General features: G+C 56.5%; 2 protein-coding genes across 4 annotated transcripts in view; one reads left to right on the top strand and one right to left on the bottom strand.

Moving 5' to 3' along the window:
* Nucleotides 1-227: 227 nt before the first annotated feature.
* Nucleotides 228-1,087, top strand: EMC6 (ER membrane protein complex subunit 6). 2 transcript variants are annotated; one of them, XM_021671298.2, is made up of 2 exons: nucleotides 228-315; nucleotides 519-1,087. In XM_021671298.2, exon 2 carries the CDS (start codon nucleotides 568-570, stop codon nucleotides 898-900), a length of 333 nt encoding a protein of 110 aa, XP_021526973.1. In that variant the 5' UTR covers nucleotides 228-315; nucleotides 519-567; the 3' UTR covers nucleotides 901-1,087. The 2 variants fall into 2 exon arrangements, with proteins under 2 accessions (XP_021526973.1, XP_021526974.1); XM_021671299.2 differs by having other exon boundaries at nucleotides 245-403.
* Nucleotides 1,088-4,016: 2,929 nt separating this feature from the next.
* The window catches only part of P2RX5 (purinergic receptor P2X 5), a 42,780-nt gene continuing 30,272 nt past the window's right edge, over nucleotides 4,017-16,524 (bottom strand). The window contains exons 3-14 of one of the 2 annotated variants that reach the window (XM_064378078.1): nucleotides 16,163-16,234; nucleotides 15,816-15,891; nucleotides 15,639-15,735; nucleotides 15,299-15,379; nucleotides 14,891-15,029; nucleotides 14,210-14,343; nucleotides 13,615-13,708; nucleotides 13,433-13,498; nucleotides 10,796-10,878; nucleotides 9,802-9,978; nucleotides 7,830-8,540; nucleotides 4,017-6,777 (exon numbers count right to left, since the gene is read on the bottom strand). In XM_064378078.1, the coding sequence (XP_064234148.1) occupies nucleotides 8,504-8,540; nucleotides 9,802-9,978; nucleotides 10,796-10,878; nucleotides 13,433-13,498; nucleotides 13,615-13,708; nucleotides 14,210-14,343; nucleotides 14,891-15,029; nucleotides 15,299-15,379; nucleotides 15,639-15,735; nucleotides 15,816-15,891; nucleotides 16,163-16,234 (1,056 nt within the window). In that variant the 3' untranslated portion in view covers nucleotides 4,017-6,777; nucleotides 7,830-8,503. The remainder of the gene's footprint in view (nucleotides 6,778-7,829; nucleotides 8,541-9,801; nucleotides 9,979-10,795; nucleotides 10,879-13,432; nucleotides 13,499-13,614; nucleotides 13,709-14,209; nucleotides 14,344-14,890; nucleotides 15,030-15,298; nucleotides 15,380-15,638; nucleotides 15,736-15,815; nucleotides 15,892-16,162; nucleotides 16,235-16,524) is intronic. The other variant, XM_064378079.1, reaches the window with a different exon arrangement.

Genomic DNA, 16,524 nt, shown 5'->3' with positions numbered 1-16,524 from the left:
CCTCGCTGCTTAACAAAGGCCGCCCTGCTCGGCCCGCCCCCTCATGAATAGTTAACAAATCCTCCAGCCAATCAGCGGCCGGAGCGCCACTCCACTTTCGGAAGTTCCGGCGCGTGCGCAAAAAAAAAAAAAAGGGCTGGGGGTCGGGGAGTGCCTGGGGTGCCCACGGCGCAGGCGCGGAGGGCGGGGCGGGATCTGGGCGCGTGCGCAGCCCGGGACTTCCCGGCAGCCTTCAGCGCAAGATGGCGCCGCGGGCGTCTTTTCTCCTGCCAGTCTAAGGGAACGCTAAGTACGGTGTACGGCGCCGTGTTCCAGGTAACTGGGCCAGCGTGGCCGGGGAACGCAGACGCGCCACCGCCTCCCGGTCGGCCCGGACTCTCAACCTTCTCGGCGTCTCTTGAAGGTCCGAGGCCCAGGACTGGTGCCAGCTCTTGGAAGCTCCGGGGGAGGGGGCGGCGGCGGCGTGAACCCAACTCGCTGAGCTCCGGGCGCCACTTGTAACTTGGTTTTCTCTGCAGCTCCGCGTTGTCCCGCGAGAAAGCGAGAGGCCGAGCCCCGGCGGGTGCGATGGCCGCGGTAGTGGCCAAGCGGGAAGGGCCGCCGTTCATCAGCGAGGCGGCCGTGCGGGGCAACGCCGCCGTCCTGGATTACTGCCGGACCTCGGTGTCAGCGCTGTCGGGGGCCACGGCCGGCATCCTCGGCCTCACCGGCCTCTACGGCTTCATCTTTTACCTGCTCGCCTCCGTCCTGCTCTCCCTGCTCCTCATTCTCAAGGCGGGAAGGAGGTGGAACAAATATTTCAAATCACGAAGACCTCTCTTTACAGGAGGCCTCATCGGAGGTCTGTTCACCTACGTCCTGTTCTGGACGTTCCTCTATGGCATGGTGCACGTCTACTGAAATGGGGGCCCGGGGGACTTTTTTAAACCACCAGATCGGGAGGACTGTGGCGAGAAATTAATACCGTGTAGACTTACCTAGTTTTTAAATGGTTGGATCCGCTGCTTGTTCTGTAACGTTATAAATAATTTTATATCTGAAGACGGAGAGCCTGTAATATTCTTCAGATTAAATGAAGCGTGAGACACTTTGTAGAGTTCTTTCCTGCCTTAACGCATAGTCTGCCATTGATGCAAAAGCGCCAAGATTTGACTCCTGGAGAGCGGGGACTAGCTATAGCCTATTGTTAAGTCCTTGCATTTACACACAGGCCATCCAGAAATGGGCCCTAAGGGCCTGCATAAGGAAAGAAATTATTATTAACATCCTAAGAAGCAGTAACAGTTAATGTATTAAGAGTTCCCTAGGCCGGGCGTGGTAGCTCACGCCTGTAATCCCAGTACTTTGGGAGACTCGGGCAGGCAGAAAACTTGAGGTTAGGAGTTCGAGACCAGCTTGGCCAACATGGCGAAACCCTGTCTACTAAAAATACAAATATTAAATATTACCCGGGTGTGGGGGTGCGCGCCTGCAATCTTGGGAGGCTGAGGCAGGAGGATGGCTTGAACCCTGCAGGCGGAGGTTGCAGTGAGCCGAGACCGTGCCAGTGCCCTTCAGCCTGGGTGATAGAGGGAGACTCCGTCTTAGAAGGAAAAAAAAAAAAAAGAGTTCCCCATTTGCCCAGCATTGTGACCTACTTTTTGCACCGAGTCTCTCATTTAATTTTAGCAATAACCTTACAGGGTAGATGTTATTGTTAACTCCCTGGTGAGGAACCAGAGGCTCAGAGAAGTTAAATACCTTTTTGCCAGAGGAGGTACAGGTAGGAAGAGACAGAGCCAGGATTCAAATGCAGGTCTCTTAATTTGCTCTTGCTATGTTGGCTGGGTGTACCTTTCACAGGCCAGTGTTCCCTACCACTAACCACTACTTCAGGTATGAATGGTGTCATTTCAGTTCCATTTCATTTAGTGACAGTCTTTTCCATAAGAAAAAATAAAGTCAAGCTGTTTTTGTTTTTCGAATATGTCTAGGGAAGATTAAACATTGTTTGGACATTTAGGCCGGTCACAGTCCATCACACCCGCAATCCCTAGCACTTTGGGAGGTTGAGGCAGGCGGATCACCTGAGTTCAGGACTTCGAGACCAGCCTGGCCAACGTGGTGAAACCCCATCTCTACTAAAAATAAAACATAAAAAATAGCCAGGGATGGTGGTGGGCACCTGTAATCCCAGCTACTCAGGAGGCTAAGGCAGGAGAATCACTTGGATGCGGGAGGTAGAGGTTGCAGTGGGCCAAGATTGTACCACTGCACTCCAGCCTGGGCGACAGAGCAAGACTCCATCTTAAAAAAAAAAAAATTTTTGTTTGGACATTTAAGCTGAACTTTGGGGTGGTTTAGGGTGTAAACACCTATATGTGTTAATCCATGATTCTTTCTTGCCAGGAGGGTTATCTTAGAATAAAGCGCATGTGTTTAGTTGAGAAATAATGCATTAGAATTATAGTAATCGCCTGACTGCAGTGGCTCACGCTGTAATCCCAGCACTTTGGGAGGCCAAGGCTTGAGCCCAGGAGATCAGGACCAGCCTGGGCAACATAGTGAGATGTCCATCCCTACGAAAAAGCTTTTTTTTTTAATTAGCCAGGTGTGGTGGCACGTGCCTGTAGTCCCAGCTACTAAGGAGGTGGAGGTGAGAGAATCAGGATCACCTGGGCCCGGGAGGTGGAGGCCGCAGTGAGCCACAACTGTGCCACTACACTTCAACCTGGGCAACAGCAGGACCCTGTCTTAAAAGAAATGACAGCAGTGAACATGATGTTGCTCATCGGATTTATCATTAACTGGGGAGACCAGCATTACGTAATTTCACAAACACTTAAATTATGGTAAGTGCTATGAAGAAGACATAGCACACCTAGCCCGACTTGGGGGATGGAGGTCAAGGAAGGCTTCTTTGAGGAAATAACATTACATCTGAGACCCAAAAGGTGAGTGACAGCCAAGTATGGGAAGGCGTTACCTTCAGGAAAGTGCATGTTTGGAAGCCATTGGGCAGGAAGGAACATGACCGTATTTAGAGACTGTGAGAAGAGGCCACACGGTAGACCCAGACCAGATCATGGAGGGCAGTCCTGGGGATGGGGGCACGAGCCTGTAGTCCCAGCTACTCAGGAGGCTGGGATGGGAGGATCAAGATCACTTGCGCCTAGGAGATTGAGGCTGCAGTGACCTCCCATTTGCTCTGGCCTTGATCTCAGAGTAAACAGGGGAAGCCTTTGGAAGTTTTTAGTCTGAAGTGATGTAATCACATTTGGACTCTTTAAAAAAGAATCTAGATTGAAAGGGGATCTGAGAGCTTGAATCCAAGTCCCGTTTTCACAGACCTTAGGTAGCCCGTGGCCAGTCATGGAAGTGGATCTGGGACCCAGACTTGTTAAATTCCGTGTCGGCTTCAGGGCCACGCGCACATGACGCCAAGGAGAAGCTGAGGCCATAGTTTTGCCTTCCTACCCCAGTGAGCCCTTCTCTGCCCACCACTGAAGGTCTGCACACCTCAGTCCTCTCAGCCTCCTCCTAGTGGGAAGGGAAGGTTCATTCCTGCTGTAAGGGAGAAGCAGAGGGAGTCCTCCCTGGTGGGAGAGGAGGAAAAGGAAGAGGGATGAGTGAGCTGATGTACCTAACCATCTCCCTATTATTGGGCAGTAAGTCTGAAACGTTCACTACTATGAAAACACTGCAATGAATGCCTGCGTTCATATTGTTTTGAAAGATTTGGTAAGTTCCTATGGCAGAGGATAAAGCCTGATTCCACATGATTTCCAGAGTTGATTACACTCACTGAATGCAAAGTACCTGCTTTATCAGTGCCTTCCTAGTCTATAATTAAATATCTGTTCATTTAAAGTGTTTCCATAACTTGAATTTCTTTGCACGATAATGAGGAACGTAATACATTATACATTCCTTGCTAATTGTTTCTTGTGTCTGCCTCTTTTGCTCTTGCCTTCTTACGTTTCCCTTTAAAATATGGGGTAAACATGAAGACATGAAGGGGAGAAAATCAGAACACATTTGAATTTGACACCATTTATTGTTTTAGGGCCAAAGAAGAGTGTCAGAGAATACATATATTGGGTGGGTCCCAGAAAGTGTCTGCCGTCTTCCCCAATTCAATTCTGTCCTGGTGTAATGGAAGGCGGACGACAGGCAGGAAGGCGGTGTCTTCAGGAGAGCAGGTTCTTGGATCCTCTCAGGGTACGCTCCAAGGAAAGTGGGAGCGCTTGGGGAGGGAGTGGGTGGAGCCAAATGGAGCCCTTTTCCAGACAGGCGGGATGCCATTCCCAGTGAGGTCATCTAGGAACTCTGCAGGGCTGAGGTTCTCAGCTGAGGTGCTCAAGGACACGGGAACGATGTTCCCCACTTACAGCCCGTTCCCCATTGCAGGAAGCCAGCCACGGTGAATGGAAGAACTGAAGGCGGGGGGTTGGGGGGGTGCGGAAAGACAGCCATGATGGGTCAGTCCTGGTGGCCCCAGCATCGGACATGGAGGTCACTTTGCTCTTTCATGGCTGGTCCCTGTGGTGTGACATTGATAGCACCCGAAGTACAAATTTCCTGTTGGGCAGCTCACAGCATTCTCAAAGGCATGGGTAACTCAGTGCTAGATGGCTGGGTTTAGGATAGGCCTGACCATAAGCACAGGCATTTCACGTGCTCCTGGAATATCAGAAGAGAGAGCAGCTCTTGAGAGGCTGGCACACTCATCTTCCCGATGAGGCTACCAGTGCCCAAGTTGGAAAGGAGCTCAAGTTCCTGCTTCACTTCTCCCCGTTAAAAGCCAGTTTCCATCAGATGAATGAGCCTCCCACTCTTGCACCAAGATTATGCAGAAAAAAGATGGGAGCTGGGGGGCTGTGCAAAAAACAAGGAAACTGGAAGAGTGTGGCAGTCCAGAAGCTGTCACGGGATCCCTGGCTCTTCTGAGCATGGGGCCCCAATGGACAGTAAAGAGATCACTGGAACGCTTGGCTGGCTGGAGGAAACAATGAGGCTTGAGTCAGTCCTCTAAAGAAGTGAAGTCTAAAGGGGCAACCCTTACAGTTAAGGACAGTCAACGTGATTAAACAGAAGCCTCACCAAGCCTGCCTCCTGTCTGTGGCCCTCGCCCAGGTTCTCAGTTGCTCCTACCCATGTCAGAGCGCCTCTTCACACCTGTGTGTCCCTGACCTGGAATGCTTTCCCCGTCACCTAGTTAGGCTGCTGTACCCTTTCAGATTTCAACTCACAGGTCACCTCCTTGGGGAAACCTTCTCTGGCTACTTGTTGAACTCTGCAACACCCCATTCCCTGTGGGATGACAGGCACGATCACTGGATTAAGGGTCCACTCCCCGTTAGACTGGAAACCCTCGGGGGCAGGGATCGTGTCCTTGATGTTCAGCCCTGTCTCAGCAGCGTCCGGTCCGGCACCTGACACATCCCAGGCGCTCCATAAGTACTTCCTGGCTGAAGGAATTACTAACTGTAGGAAAACATTTTCGCTGCAATATGAAACAAATAGTACGACTTTCCTCAGGTTCTGTGGCTTCTGCCAGCCATTTCAAAATCTGGTTACAAACTAGCAGCCATGACCCCTGCCTTTTTTGCTTCCTCCCAAAGCTAAAAGTAACCAAGTTATAAAATCCAAGGCTTTGCTTCAGTGAGGATGTCGCACACCTAAGTGGATCACCTGGATCTTCACTTTCTTTTTTGACATGGAGTCTCTGTTGCCCAGACTGGAGCGCAGTGAGACTGGAGTGCTCACTGCAACCTCCGCCTCCCAGGTTCAAGTGATTCTCTTGCCTCAGCCTCCCGAGTAGCTGGGATTACAGGCGCACACCACCACACCCAGATAATTTTTTTATTTTTAGTAGAGACAGGTTTTCACCATGTTGGCCAGGCTGGTCTGAAACTCCTGACCTCAGGCGATCTGCCCGCGTCATCCTACCAAAGTACGGGGATTACAGGCATGAGCCACCACGCCCAGCCTGGATCTTCACTTTCTAATCGGAGAGCAGCCTGGGCTTGTGGCAGGCTCCCTTCCCAGACAACCCAAAGCGAGGAAGTTGCTTGCTCCATCCAGGAGGGTTGTTGTTCTGGAGACCATGCCCCTGGGCCCCAGTAACAGTCTCGCAGACACCTGCCAGGCCCCTTCTCTGCAAAGCCTCAGCGGAAGGATGCTCTCACCCCGCCTCCCTGTGTGCAGAGAGAACCCCTCCAAAGAGGATGCTTCCAGGGAGCGGCCCAAACAGTGCTGGGACTGGTGGGGTCAGGGCAGCGCTGGAGGACTTTTCTACCAGGTGGCTCGGGCAGTGGCGAGGGATGAGCTCCAGGCTTCTCACCTTAGGTTTACAGGGAGACAACTCAGATACAGTGGGGCAGGAGAAGAGAGCTAAGGCAGCTCCCAAGCCCAGTACGGAAATGTACTTTATGCCCATTTGTTTGTTTTTTGAGCCAGAGTCTCGCTCTTTTCTCTCAGGCTGGAGTGCAATGGCGCGACCTCGCCTCATTGCAACCTCCACCTTCCAGGTTCAAGCGATTCTCTTGCCTCAGCCTCCTGAGTAGTTGGGATTGCAGACGCCCACCACCACACCCGGCTAATTTTTGTATTTTTAGTAAAGACAAGGTTTCACCCTATTGGATGGGCTGGTCTTGAACAACTGACCTGGGGTGATCCGCCATCTCAGCCTCCCAAATTGCTGGGATTACAGGCATGAGCCACCGCGCCTGACCATGTCTGTTTTTGACAGAGGAGACTCAGTCTTAAGCGCCAGCATCAGGGGAAGTTCATTACCTGAGTGAATGTGTAAGGAACCAAACAAGTTTTCAGCAAAGTCAGGGGGCCTCTTGCATTAGTAACACTGGCTGCCTCTGGGCACAGGGAGGGGGACGGTTACTTTTCACTGACCACTCTTTTGCACCCTTTAAACTTTGAATCATATAAGTATTACCTAGTCAAAATATTTTAACCTAAATCAGCTGAGCATACTGCTAGGTTCAGGGTGGGGAGGAAGCCTCTTGATCTCTTGATAGCATGCATGTAAGTCTGACCTCGAAATTGGCTCCATCCACCAAAGCTGGCCTTTTTCCCCTCAGAACCAAGGCTTCCCAAACGTCACTGTGCCCACAAATCACCTCGGAATCCTGTTGAACCACAGGTTCTGATTTAGGAGGAGGAGGGAGGAGCTTGGGACCTGCATTTCCAGCACGCTCCAGTCCCTGGACCCCACTTTAAATAGCAAGGCTCAGCCGGGCATGGTGGCTCACGCCTGTAATCCCAGCACTTTGGGAGGCCGAGGCGGGCGGCTCACCTGAGGTTAGGAGTTCGAGACCAGCCTGGCCAACATGGCAAAACCCTGTCTCTACTAAAAGTACAAAAATTAGCCAGGAGTGGTGCCGCATGCCTGTAGTCCCAGCTACTCGGAGGCTGAGGCAGGAGAATAGACTGAACCCAGGAGGCGGAGGTTGCAGTGAGTCTAAATGGCACCACTGCACTCCAGCCTGAGTGACAGAGCAAGACTCCGTCTCAAAAAGAAAAAAAAAGCAAGGCCGTACAGCGATGGAGGGAGACCGCAACTGAGGGCGTGGCAGGCAGGTGTGGCCGGGGTACGGGTGGGGACGGAGAGGGAAGCAAGGGCCTCCCTAACTCAGCCCATTTACACCTCGTGGGTGGCACCATCCTTGATCTCATTAGCCCTTCAGGTCCCGCCTCTGGTGAGAGGGAAGCCCGGCAGTGCCAACGCAAATGCACCTCCCATCCGGGCAAGTCCGTATTCCCCCAGCTTCCCGAGGCTGCGGGGAGTCCGATGGAGCACAGGCCTCCCTGCCTCCCCTTCCCCATCTTACCTAGACTCCCCTGGAGCTGGCTTCTCCTCCTAAGAGCCAGCTGCCCCCTGCCTCCCGACTGGTCCAGTCCTTTCCCGCTTGCCTCCATGGCCACCTTTACATTTTATCCTTGGGCAAGGCCAAATGTCCCGCTGGGTGCTGTCCAAGAGCTTTCTCTGAGCAACCATCATTCTCCGCAGGGATTTCTGAAACTCTGCTAGAGGCTAGATGAAGGCCAGCGGGAGTGGCTGGGCCTGGCTGTGACGCCTCCGTTGGCTTTGGAGGATGTACACACAGGCCCTCTCCCTGACGGCAGGTCAGCGTCTCGTTGAAGCACCTCTTGGATGGGGCCCGGCACACAGCATGCATGGATACGTGTTTATTGCACTCGTGACTGAGCGAAGGTGCAGCCAGGTTGTTCAGAGAAGATTAAAACAGTAGTTCCACTGAGTTCCTGGCCTGCCCCCTTCTCTGGACACCTGCTCCCGGGACTCCTTCTAGCTCTGAGCCCCTCTGGCCGTCGGGAGGCTCCCCTCCTCACACAACGAAAGCTTGCAGCAAGATCCCAGAGTGCAGGGGAGGAGGCCTGGAAGCCCCTGTCTCACGCAGGCACAGACTCCTCTTCCCAGTTCAGAGCTGCGGCTGGTTCCGGCCCCAGCGTCTCCGGCGACACTGATGGTAGCCGACAGCCCTGGCTACGTCTCCACCATCTGCGGGGTCTGCCGGCCAGACCTGTGTGTGGGCGGGAGGGGCGCACAGGGCAGAGGACTGTTGGAGCCGGAGGGTGGGCTGGCCTCGGTAGAGGCAGCAGAGCTCTCAGCAGCACCGCAGACGGAGCGTTCAGAGAGAGCGCAGTGTGCCAGAGCCCCCGCGGAAGCCGAGCACGCGGAGATGCTCGAGCAGAAGCCGCTGGAGTCGCCCCGGCAAGGAGCAGCGGGAATTGCCGTGGCAGCCGGAGCGTGGGCCCATGAGTCCGGAGCCACCCACAGCCGCAGCGAGACTCAGCCAAGACAAGCCAGGTGGCTGGGCTTCCTGCTTGCTCACAGTAGGAGCTCAGGTGAGCACTCAGGAAGGGATTGCTCAGGGAGCACGGGAGGGCTGCTGGGCTCTGGGCCTGTCCCATCCGGACCCCCAGCCTCCAGCTTCCTTCCCCACCACTGCAGCCCCTGCCTCCCTCTCTCCTCACTCCTCTTCATCCCCGTCTGTTTCTCGCTCCTCCCCTGCCTGGGCCCAGCTCCTAGCTGGATGCTGCCAATCCCTGAACCGGCAAGGAACAAAAGCTGGGGCCGAGGCAAAGGCCATCCAGGAGTGTGGTTTACAGGAGAGTCACAGAAGCCCAGTCTGACTGAGCAGGAGGTGTCCAGCCCCCACTGGCGGGGAGGGGAATGGAAAACAAGGCACAGAGAGGGCCAGGCACCTGCTCACTGCTCAGGCACATGGCGAGGCAGACGAGGAGCAGGCCTCAGACAAGCCCCGACCCAGCCAGGCGCCCTCCCCACGCAGGCTGAGCCGTGTCTGCAGAGAAGCCAGCACCCGCAGGAAGCGAGGCCCGAGGACCTCCTGGCAGCACGGCCAGCACCCTCTCGAGGAGGCCGGGGCAGCCCCAGAATCACACACAGAGGAGGGACGGAGCGGGGTGGTCATCTGACCGCAGCGCAGAGATATTTGGCGAAGGCAGAGACTCAGGAGACCCACATCCTACACTCACTGTGGGATTCAGACCAGCTCTGCATTCACCAGCTGTGTGACTTGAGCAAATTACTGAGCCTTTCTGTGCCTCAGTTTCCTCATTCATAAAATGGGGAAGATCGATGTCCACCTCATTCAGGTAGCTTAAAGAGTTAACATATACCGAGAGTACAGAGAGCGGGTGCTGGGTAACGGTGCTGTTATCGTCTGAGCTCTGGCGCGGCACGGCACACACCCCTGGCCATCCGGGGACTCAGCAGCTAAGGGGACCAGTGCTGAGGCTCCCTGCCTAGCGGCGCCTCACCTGCTGGGCTGCAGGATCTGCGGGCACACCGAGCCATTCCCCTTCTGACCGCTGCTCCCACGCTCTGCCTCAGGTGGCTCCTGCGGCCCCAGCAGCCCTGGCCCAGATGTGAGCTGCTCAGATAGCCCCAGCCCCGATGCTTCGTCCTCGGCCTCCTGGGAACTGTCTTCTAGGCCCCTGGACAAGACACAATCTGTTAACCGGGATGGCCCTACGTGGCGCCTCTGAGACGGGGGCCTGGGAGAATCCCTGCCCTGCAGGCCCCCTGCGTCCTCCAGCAGCACACTGCGGACTATGGGTGGGGCTCAGCCTGCAGCCAGGGTCGGGGTGCACCCTACAACCCAGGGCTGGGGTTCAGGCCACAGCTGGGGTTCCATCAAGGTGAATGACACAGGTGGCCCCTACGCCCACTGTCCCAGGCTGTGGGGGCACCGGGCGAGTACTAAGGTGTCTGCCCCAATTCCCATTCTGATCCCCGCGCCTCCAGAAAGCCTTCCCAAAGGCCACAACCCCTTCCCTCCCCTCCCAGCCACCCATGCCATGCTCTGCACTCTCAACACACACCCTGCCGAACCCATGGCTCTGGAAGCTGCCGCAGAAGAAAATGCCCTTTCTTCCTTTACCACTCAGCGTCCCTCAACCCAGACCATCAGGACCACCAAGTCCAAGAACCTCCAAACAGAAGTGCTGCAGACACCACAGCATTCGTAAACCACCTCCCTCATCCCCCAGAGAGAGCAGCCGGGGCCCAAGCAGGCCTGGGACAGGTCTAATATCATGCAGAGATTGAACTCCGACTCCCGACACACCACCACAGCGCCCTCTCCTTCCACAGCTGCCAAGGCCCCATCCAGTGCTGCGGAGCATGGACTCCGAACGCTCCTCCTGCCCCCGGCCTTCCAGCCCCTGCCACCCACCCCCACCGCCCACATCAAATCGGTAAAGGCAGGACGCCAGCGGGGCACTCCACGTGGCTGCCCCCAGCGGAACTGACCTCACTTCCTCGTACTTCTTGTCGCGGTAAAACTCTCTCTTTTTGATGAGGTAGATGAGTACCAGGTCGCAGAAGAAAGCCCCCTGCAAAAGAGTTGAGGGCCCGGATTCAGAATCCCAGGCTCCCGGGAGCGCTGGCCATTTGGCAGCTTCGTCCCCTTCGATCCTGTAACAGCCCTTAAGGGAGGCGCCACTGTCCCCACTTAACAGATGAGGAAACTGGGCTCAGGAAGGGGCGTCCTTGTCCGAGACCACAAAGCGGGTCTCTCAGGCCAGGCGCCCCTGACCCCGCACCACCCAGACCCTACCCAATCGCTCCTTCAGCACATTTGCTGGGCACCCACACGTGCCAGGGACTGCACCAGGGTACAGGGGGATCTGGACCAGAGAGACCTTCTGGGGATTCTCCCTCTGGTGCAGGAGACAGGTGTGTCAATTACAACCCAGACAGGACTTGACTCAGCCTGGGGAGGGTCCCTCTCTGTCCTTAAGGACTGAATAGGAGTTTATACGAGACAAAGATGCAGACGGGCATTATGAGGGAGGAACAGCCTGTGCCCGGGAAGCAGGCCAGTGCAGGAAGAGTGGAGGTGGTGGATGGGGACCAGCCTGCAGGCTCCTTAGGATACTTCCGGGGCATCAGTCCTCATCCTTTAGGCGTGGCAGAGGCACCAGCCAGAATGTTGGCCTTTAGAAAGATCCCTGTGGCAGTCAGTGTGAGATGAGTTGGAAGGGTTCTAATCAACAAAGACACTATGGTGCCAGTCAAAGAAAGATGATGGGTGCCGGGCAGGGTGGCTCACGCCCGGAATCCCAGCGCTTTGGGAGGCCGAGGCGTGTGGATCACCTGAGGCCAGGAGTTTAAAACCAGCCTGGCCAACATGTTTATATAAAAACATAAAAATTAGCCGGGCACAGTGGCAGGTGCCTGTAATCCCAGCTACTTGCGAGGCTGAGGCAGGAGAATCGTTTGAGCTCAGGAGGTGGAGGCTGCAGTGAGCTGAGATCACACCACTGCACTCCAGCCCAGGGGACAGAGAGAAACTCTGTCTCCGGAAAGAAAGACAGAAAGAGGGGTGGGGGGCAGGAAGGAAGGAAGAAGGGAGGGAGAGAAGGAGAGAGGGAGGGAGAGAGGGAGGGAAGGAAGGAGGGAAGGAAAAAAGGAAGGAGAAAGAAAAAAGGAAGAGCGAGCGAGCTGGCTGAAGCTGGGCCCTCTCTAAGAAAGTAACAGACGCAAAGATCCAGGCCCCTTGCGGTGCCGCCTGCAGTTAGGGATCCATGTGGGGCTACTTTCCTCGACCCCCTCCTAGGAGCGTGGCCTCTTTGAGTCCTGGTACAGGACACAATTTTCCCCGCCTCAACAAAAGTCACCCCAGGCGGGTCCCAACGGACTCCGCCAGTGGGGCGGTTTTGCATCCACAGGCGGAGGAGCGAGCTAAGAGGCTGCTGGAAACCTGGGAAAGGGACCTGCCGGGATGGGCACCAGCCACCCCCTGACCACTGCCCTGGCTTTCAAAACCTCCGGCAGGACCAAGGGCAGAGCAGACTCAGGATGCCCCTCCCTGCCCTCAGCCACTGCACCTCCTCTCCTGCGAGCCCCGCTCGGCCCCGCTGAAGGCCACCTCTCACAGGGCTGTCTTCCCTGTCTCTCAGCCTTTGAGTCGGCTGGTTCTCAGCCAGCTGGGATTTTGCTTTCCAGCGGGTATTTTTGGTCATCACAACTGCAGGGGAGGGTGCCCCTGACATCTCGTGGGTAGAAACTGGGAATGCTCTTAAACATCTTATAATGGGCTGGGCGAGGTGGCTCTCACTTGGAATCCCAACGTTTTGGGAAGGCGAGGCAGGCAGATCACCTGAGGTCAGGAGTTGAAGACCAGCCTGGCCAACATAGTGAGACCTCTATCTCTACAAAAAACTTAAAAATTAGCCACGTGTGGTGGTGCACGTGCAGTCTTGGCTACTGGGGTGGCTGAGGCGGGAGGGATGCTTAGCCCAGGAGTTCAAGCCTGCAGCGAGCCATGCTCATGCCACCGCACTCCAGCCTGGGTAACACACAAGACTCTGTCTCCGAAATCAACATCCTCAGGGTCTGGGAAAATACATAGTATTAGACTGGAAAAGTGTGAAATATGAAATAGAAAACAAAATAAACAGAACATCCTACGACAGCCAGGACCGCCCTCTGTGCACTCTGGAAGGCTTCCAGGCACTTCAGAGGACGTGCTTAAGCCCACAACAAGGAATTATCTGGCCCCAAAAGTCAGTAGCACCCAGGTCAGAACCTGTAGCCTAATCCTGCCCTCTTCCAGCAGAAGAAGAAATGGAGACTTTAGAAGCTCGGGGACTCATGTGGGAACCCAGGGACATCCCAGTCATGCCTTGGCTGGGGACTGACCCAAACCCACCCACAGCTGCAGAGCTACAGGCAGATGCCCCCCTGCTGTGGCTGCTACCTGGGGACCACTGGCAGGGCGTGTACCCCCAGAAAGCCCTCTTTTCCACACCCACTCTGTTCTTGCCAGCTCTGGTTCTTTCTGGGGGCACTGGGACACGTTTCTCCTGAGCTGCGCCTCCCTCTCCCTGCCATGCTGCCACCAGGGCAGAGGGTGGGAAGCGGGGAAGGAGGGGAGGTACTCACAGCACCCATGAGCGCCACCCCAGAGCCCAGGTTGATGACGGTGGGGATGATGCTGAACTTCCCTGCCTGGAAGATAGAGACAGGCGAGTGAATGAGGCCGGGTGGGCAGCGGGGTCCCCAGGGCCCCTCCCAACATCCCGCGCCCCACCCTGCCCAGCCTCAGAACAGGAGAACCCACACACCTTGCCGTTCACCATCACGTCAAAGCGAATCCCGTAGGCTTTGATCAGGGTGCGGAACTCCACCCCGGCTGCATCTCGGTAATATTTGGCAAATCTGAGGAGACAGGCGGGGGGAGGCCTCAGCCTGGCCTTCGCTCTTCGGGCAGCTCAGATGTGTCTGCTCCGGGGACTTCAGAGGACTCCTGGGACTCTGACTCTCAGCAGCCCCAGGAGAGGCATGCAGACCCTCTCACTGAGCCAAAACCAAGACTCGTCCAGCTCTGGAATCCCTGCCAGACATTCCCCGAGCAGCAAGGCTTTCCTCCCCTACTCTGAGCAACCCCCGGGTCGCCAGAGCGCTGGTGGGAAGAATGCAGCAGAGGCAGCAAGCCTCAGCATTACGGAGAGGACAGGTGAGAACACACACTCCTCTCCCCCAGGGCGCCCCCGGCGTCGGTCGCTGGCTACTCTGCTGGGGTCCCCACCTCTCCTCCGCCATCTGTCCCTGCACCTCCTGCTCTGACGCCCACCCCCAGGAAGGGGTCTCATCGTGCTGGCACCCGGAGGAGTGCCACTGATCATGGTCAGGTCACAAGGGGGCACAGGCCGCAGTTACCTGAAGTTGTACCCGGAGGAGACAGACTTTGAAAGCTTATTGTCCAGACGGCTAAAAGAATAGTGAGGGTGGCACTCAGAGGCAGCTTTATCAAGATCACAGTTCCATTCAATATTAATTCCTATTACACCACCCTTGATAAAAGAGAGACAAGGGTCAGCTTTCCGGAGACGGACGGTGTTACAGGCTGGCCCTTCGCCAGCGCTGGATGAGAGGAGGTGCTCAGGCATGAGGTCAGCCCCTTGAGACGCCCCTAAGGGAGGCTTAGTCCCACCCATGGTGGGGCTGAGACTACCACATCGCCCAGTCCCTGGGCTTCCTCCTTCATTCTTCGGGGGAAGGGAGTCACCCAGGGTGAGCCTCTCCTCTGGACAGGCACCTCACACTCCAGCCAGGAGGTGCCAATGGGCTCCGTGTGGCTCCCCTTCAGCGGAGGCCCTGAGGACTCAGAACTGCATAGCAGGTGCTGAGTCTGGCCCTCACTGAGTGCCCGTGGCCTGAGCGCTGCTGCAGCCTGGCTGGGTCACAGTCGGTTCTGAAAACAGTGCGTCCCTGGGGGCAGGTGACTTTGCAGGGCCACCCTCGCCCCAGGAGTCCCCGTCCACACCCCCTCCTCAATGCAGAGCCCGGCCCAGAGCCCCCAGGCCCTCCGGGAGGGTTCACCGCGTGCACACCACCCACCTCCAGGGCTATATCCTGGAAGTCGCTCCCCGCCCAGCCGATCACGGAGCCCAGGCGGAAGATGGGGCAGTAGTGGTTCTTGGGGCCAAAGCGGCAGGATTTCAGGAAAGCTGTGTCCTTGGCGTCCATCACATTGCTCCTGGGTGCAGGCCACGCGCAGCAGAGAAATGAGGTAGGATTCCATGGGGGCCTGGCCAGGAGCCACAAGGTCCCTCGCCGGACCTGGGTCCCGACAGCTCCCCCAGCAGCACCCTACTTTACAGCAGGGGGAAGGGGTGCCCCAGCGTCCCCCACCATTCTTTCACACGCAGACATCACACACGTGCACACACACACCCCAGGCACACTCCACCACGCACAGACCCGAGGAGGCCCAGCCCCGGGCCCCCCATAGCCATGCCCGCATACTTGGAGAAGTTGAATTTGGGGAAACGAATGTAGTTCTTTATGAAAATGGTGAAGTCTTCGGCCTCCTTCAGGAATGGCTCCCTGAAAACCAACCCAGAACAGCCTGTCCAGGAGGCCCCACCCCACGCCCCTCCCCCAGGCCTGGACCATGGGTCCCCTGGAGCCTCAGCCCAAAGACAGTTTACTTTGCTCTGCTGGGGAGGTCTTCGGACCTCAGTGGGACAGCCTGACTTCTCCCTCAGCACACGGCTCCCAGGGTGGGCAGGACTCCACCCTCAGGCTGAGACCCACTGCACGGGGCTAGGAAACTCCCCGGGGTCCCGGGGCTGCAGCCACTCACGCCGGCCTGGAGCGCGTCTCCAACGGGCACCAGGCAAAGATTTCACAGGTGCCCCTGGTCGAGTTCTCTCTCCACAGGCAGCGGCCGGTCTTCACTCCTGCAGGGTGGGACAGGATCGGTGCCAGGAGCCTCCCACTCCGGGTCCTCCATCGGCCCCCAGCCACTCCAGGCCCTCACCGTTTCCAGCTGTAACCGCCTCTCCTGGGTGGCAGTCACTGTCCTCGGAGCATGCGCCATCAGGAATGCCTTCATTCTGCCAGGAGAGAAGGGGCACCTAGACTGGGGGGGTTCCCCAGCTCAGAGTCAGGTCCCACTCCAGGAGTCAGAACAGGGGTTCTTCTGAGGCCTGGGCCACACAGTCTTTGAGAACCTGCTTCTCCCCCATACAATGCCAGAACCACGCACGGGCGCACACAGCCTCCCGGACCCTTGGAGTGCAGAGACACCTCTGCTTCGGAAGAGTAGACCCAACCACTGCCGGCGGCTCTCCCACCCCCACGCCAGGGCCCCTCGCCAAATCAAACCTCAGCACAGACGTTCTGCCGCTGGTTGGGGGTCACGATCAGGTTGGTGACCACGAAAAAGACATTCTCTCCCTAAGGAACCAGAGAGGCATTAAGGAACCTCCTCCTGTCCTCTTAAGGACCTCCCACTCCCCAGCTACTTGGAAGAGGATGGACCTGGGTATTGGAGATAATGGGGCCACAGAATTGGTGGACTCCGCCAGGCGCAGTGGCTCACACCTCTAATCCCAGCACTTTGGGAGGCTGAGGCGGGTGGATCACGAGGTCAGGAGATCAAGACCATCCTGGCTAACACAGTGAAACCCTGTCTCTACTAAAAATACAAAAAATTAGCCGGGCATGGTGGCAGACGCCTGTAGTTC

The sequence above is a fragment of the Aotus nancymaae genome, unplaced genomic scaffold, assembly GCF_030222135.1.
Source record: "Aotus nancymaae isolate 86718 unplaced genomic scaffold, 86718_ANA_hifiasm-v0.15.2.pri h1tg000018l, whole genome shotgun sequence".
In the NCBI taxonomy this organism is placed as follows: Eukaryota; Metazoa; Chordata; class Mammalia; order Primates; family Aotidae; genus Aotus; species Aotus nancymaae.
This window is presented reverse-complemented; position numbering and strand designations above follow the sequence as displayed.

What these genes read in the sequence shown, in the direction of transcription:
- EMC6 (XM_021671298.2), top strand. Translation starts at nt 568, where the DNA reads ATGGCCGCGGTAGTGGCCAAGCGGGAAGGGCCGCCGTTCATCAGCGAG.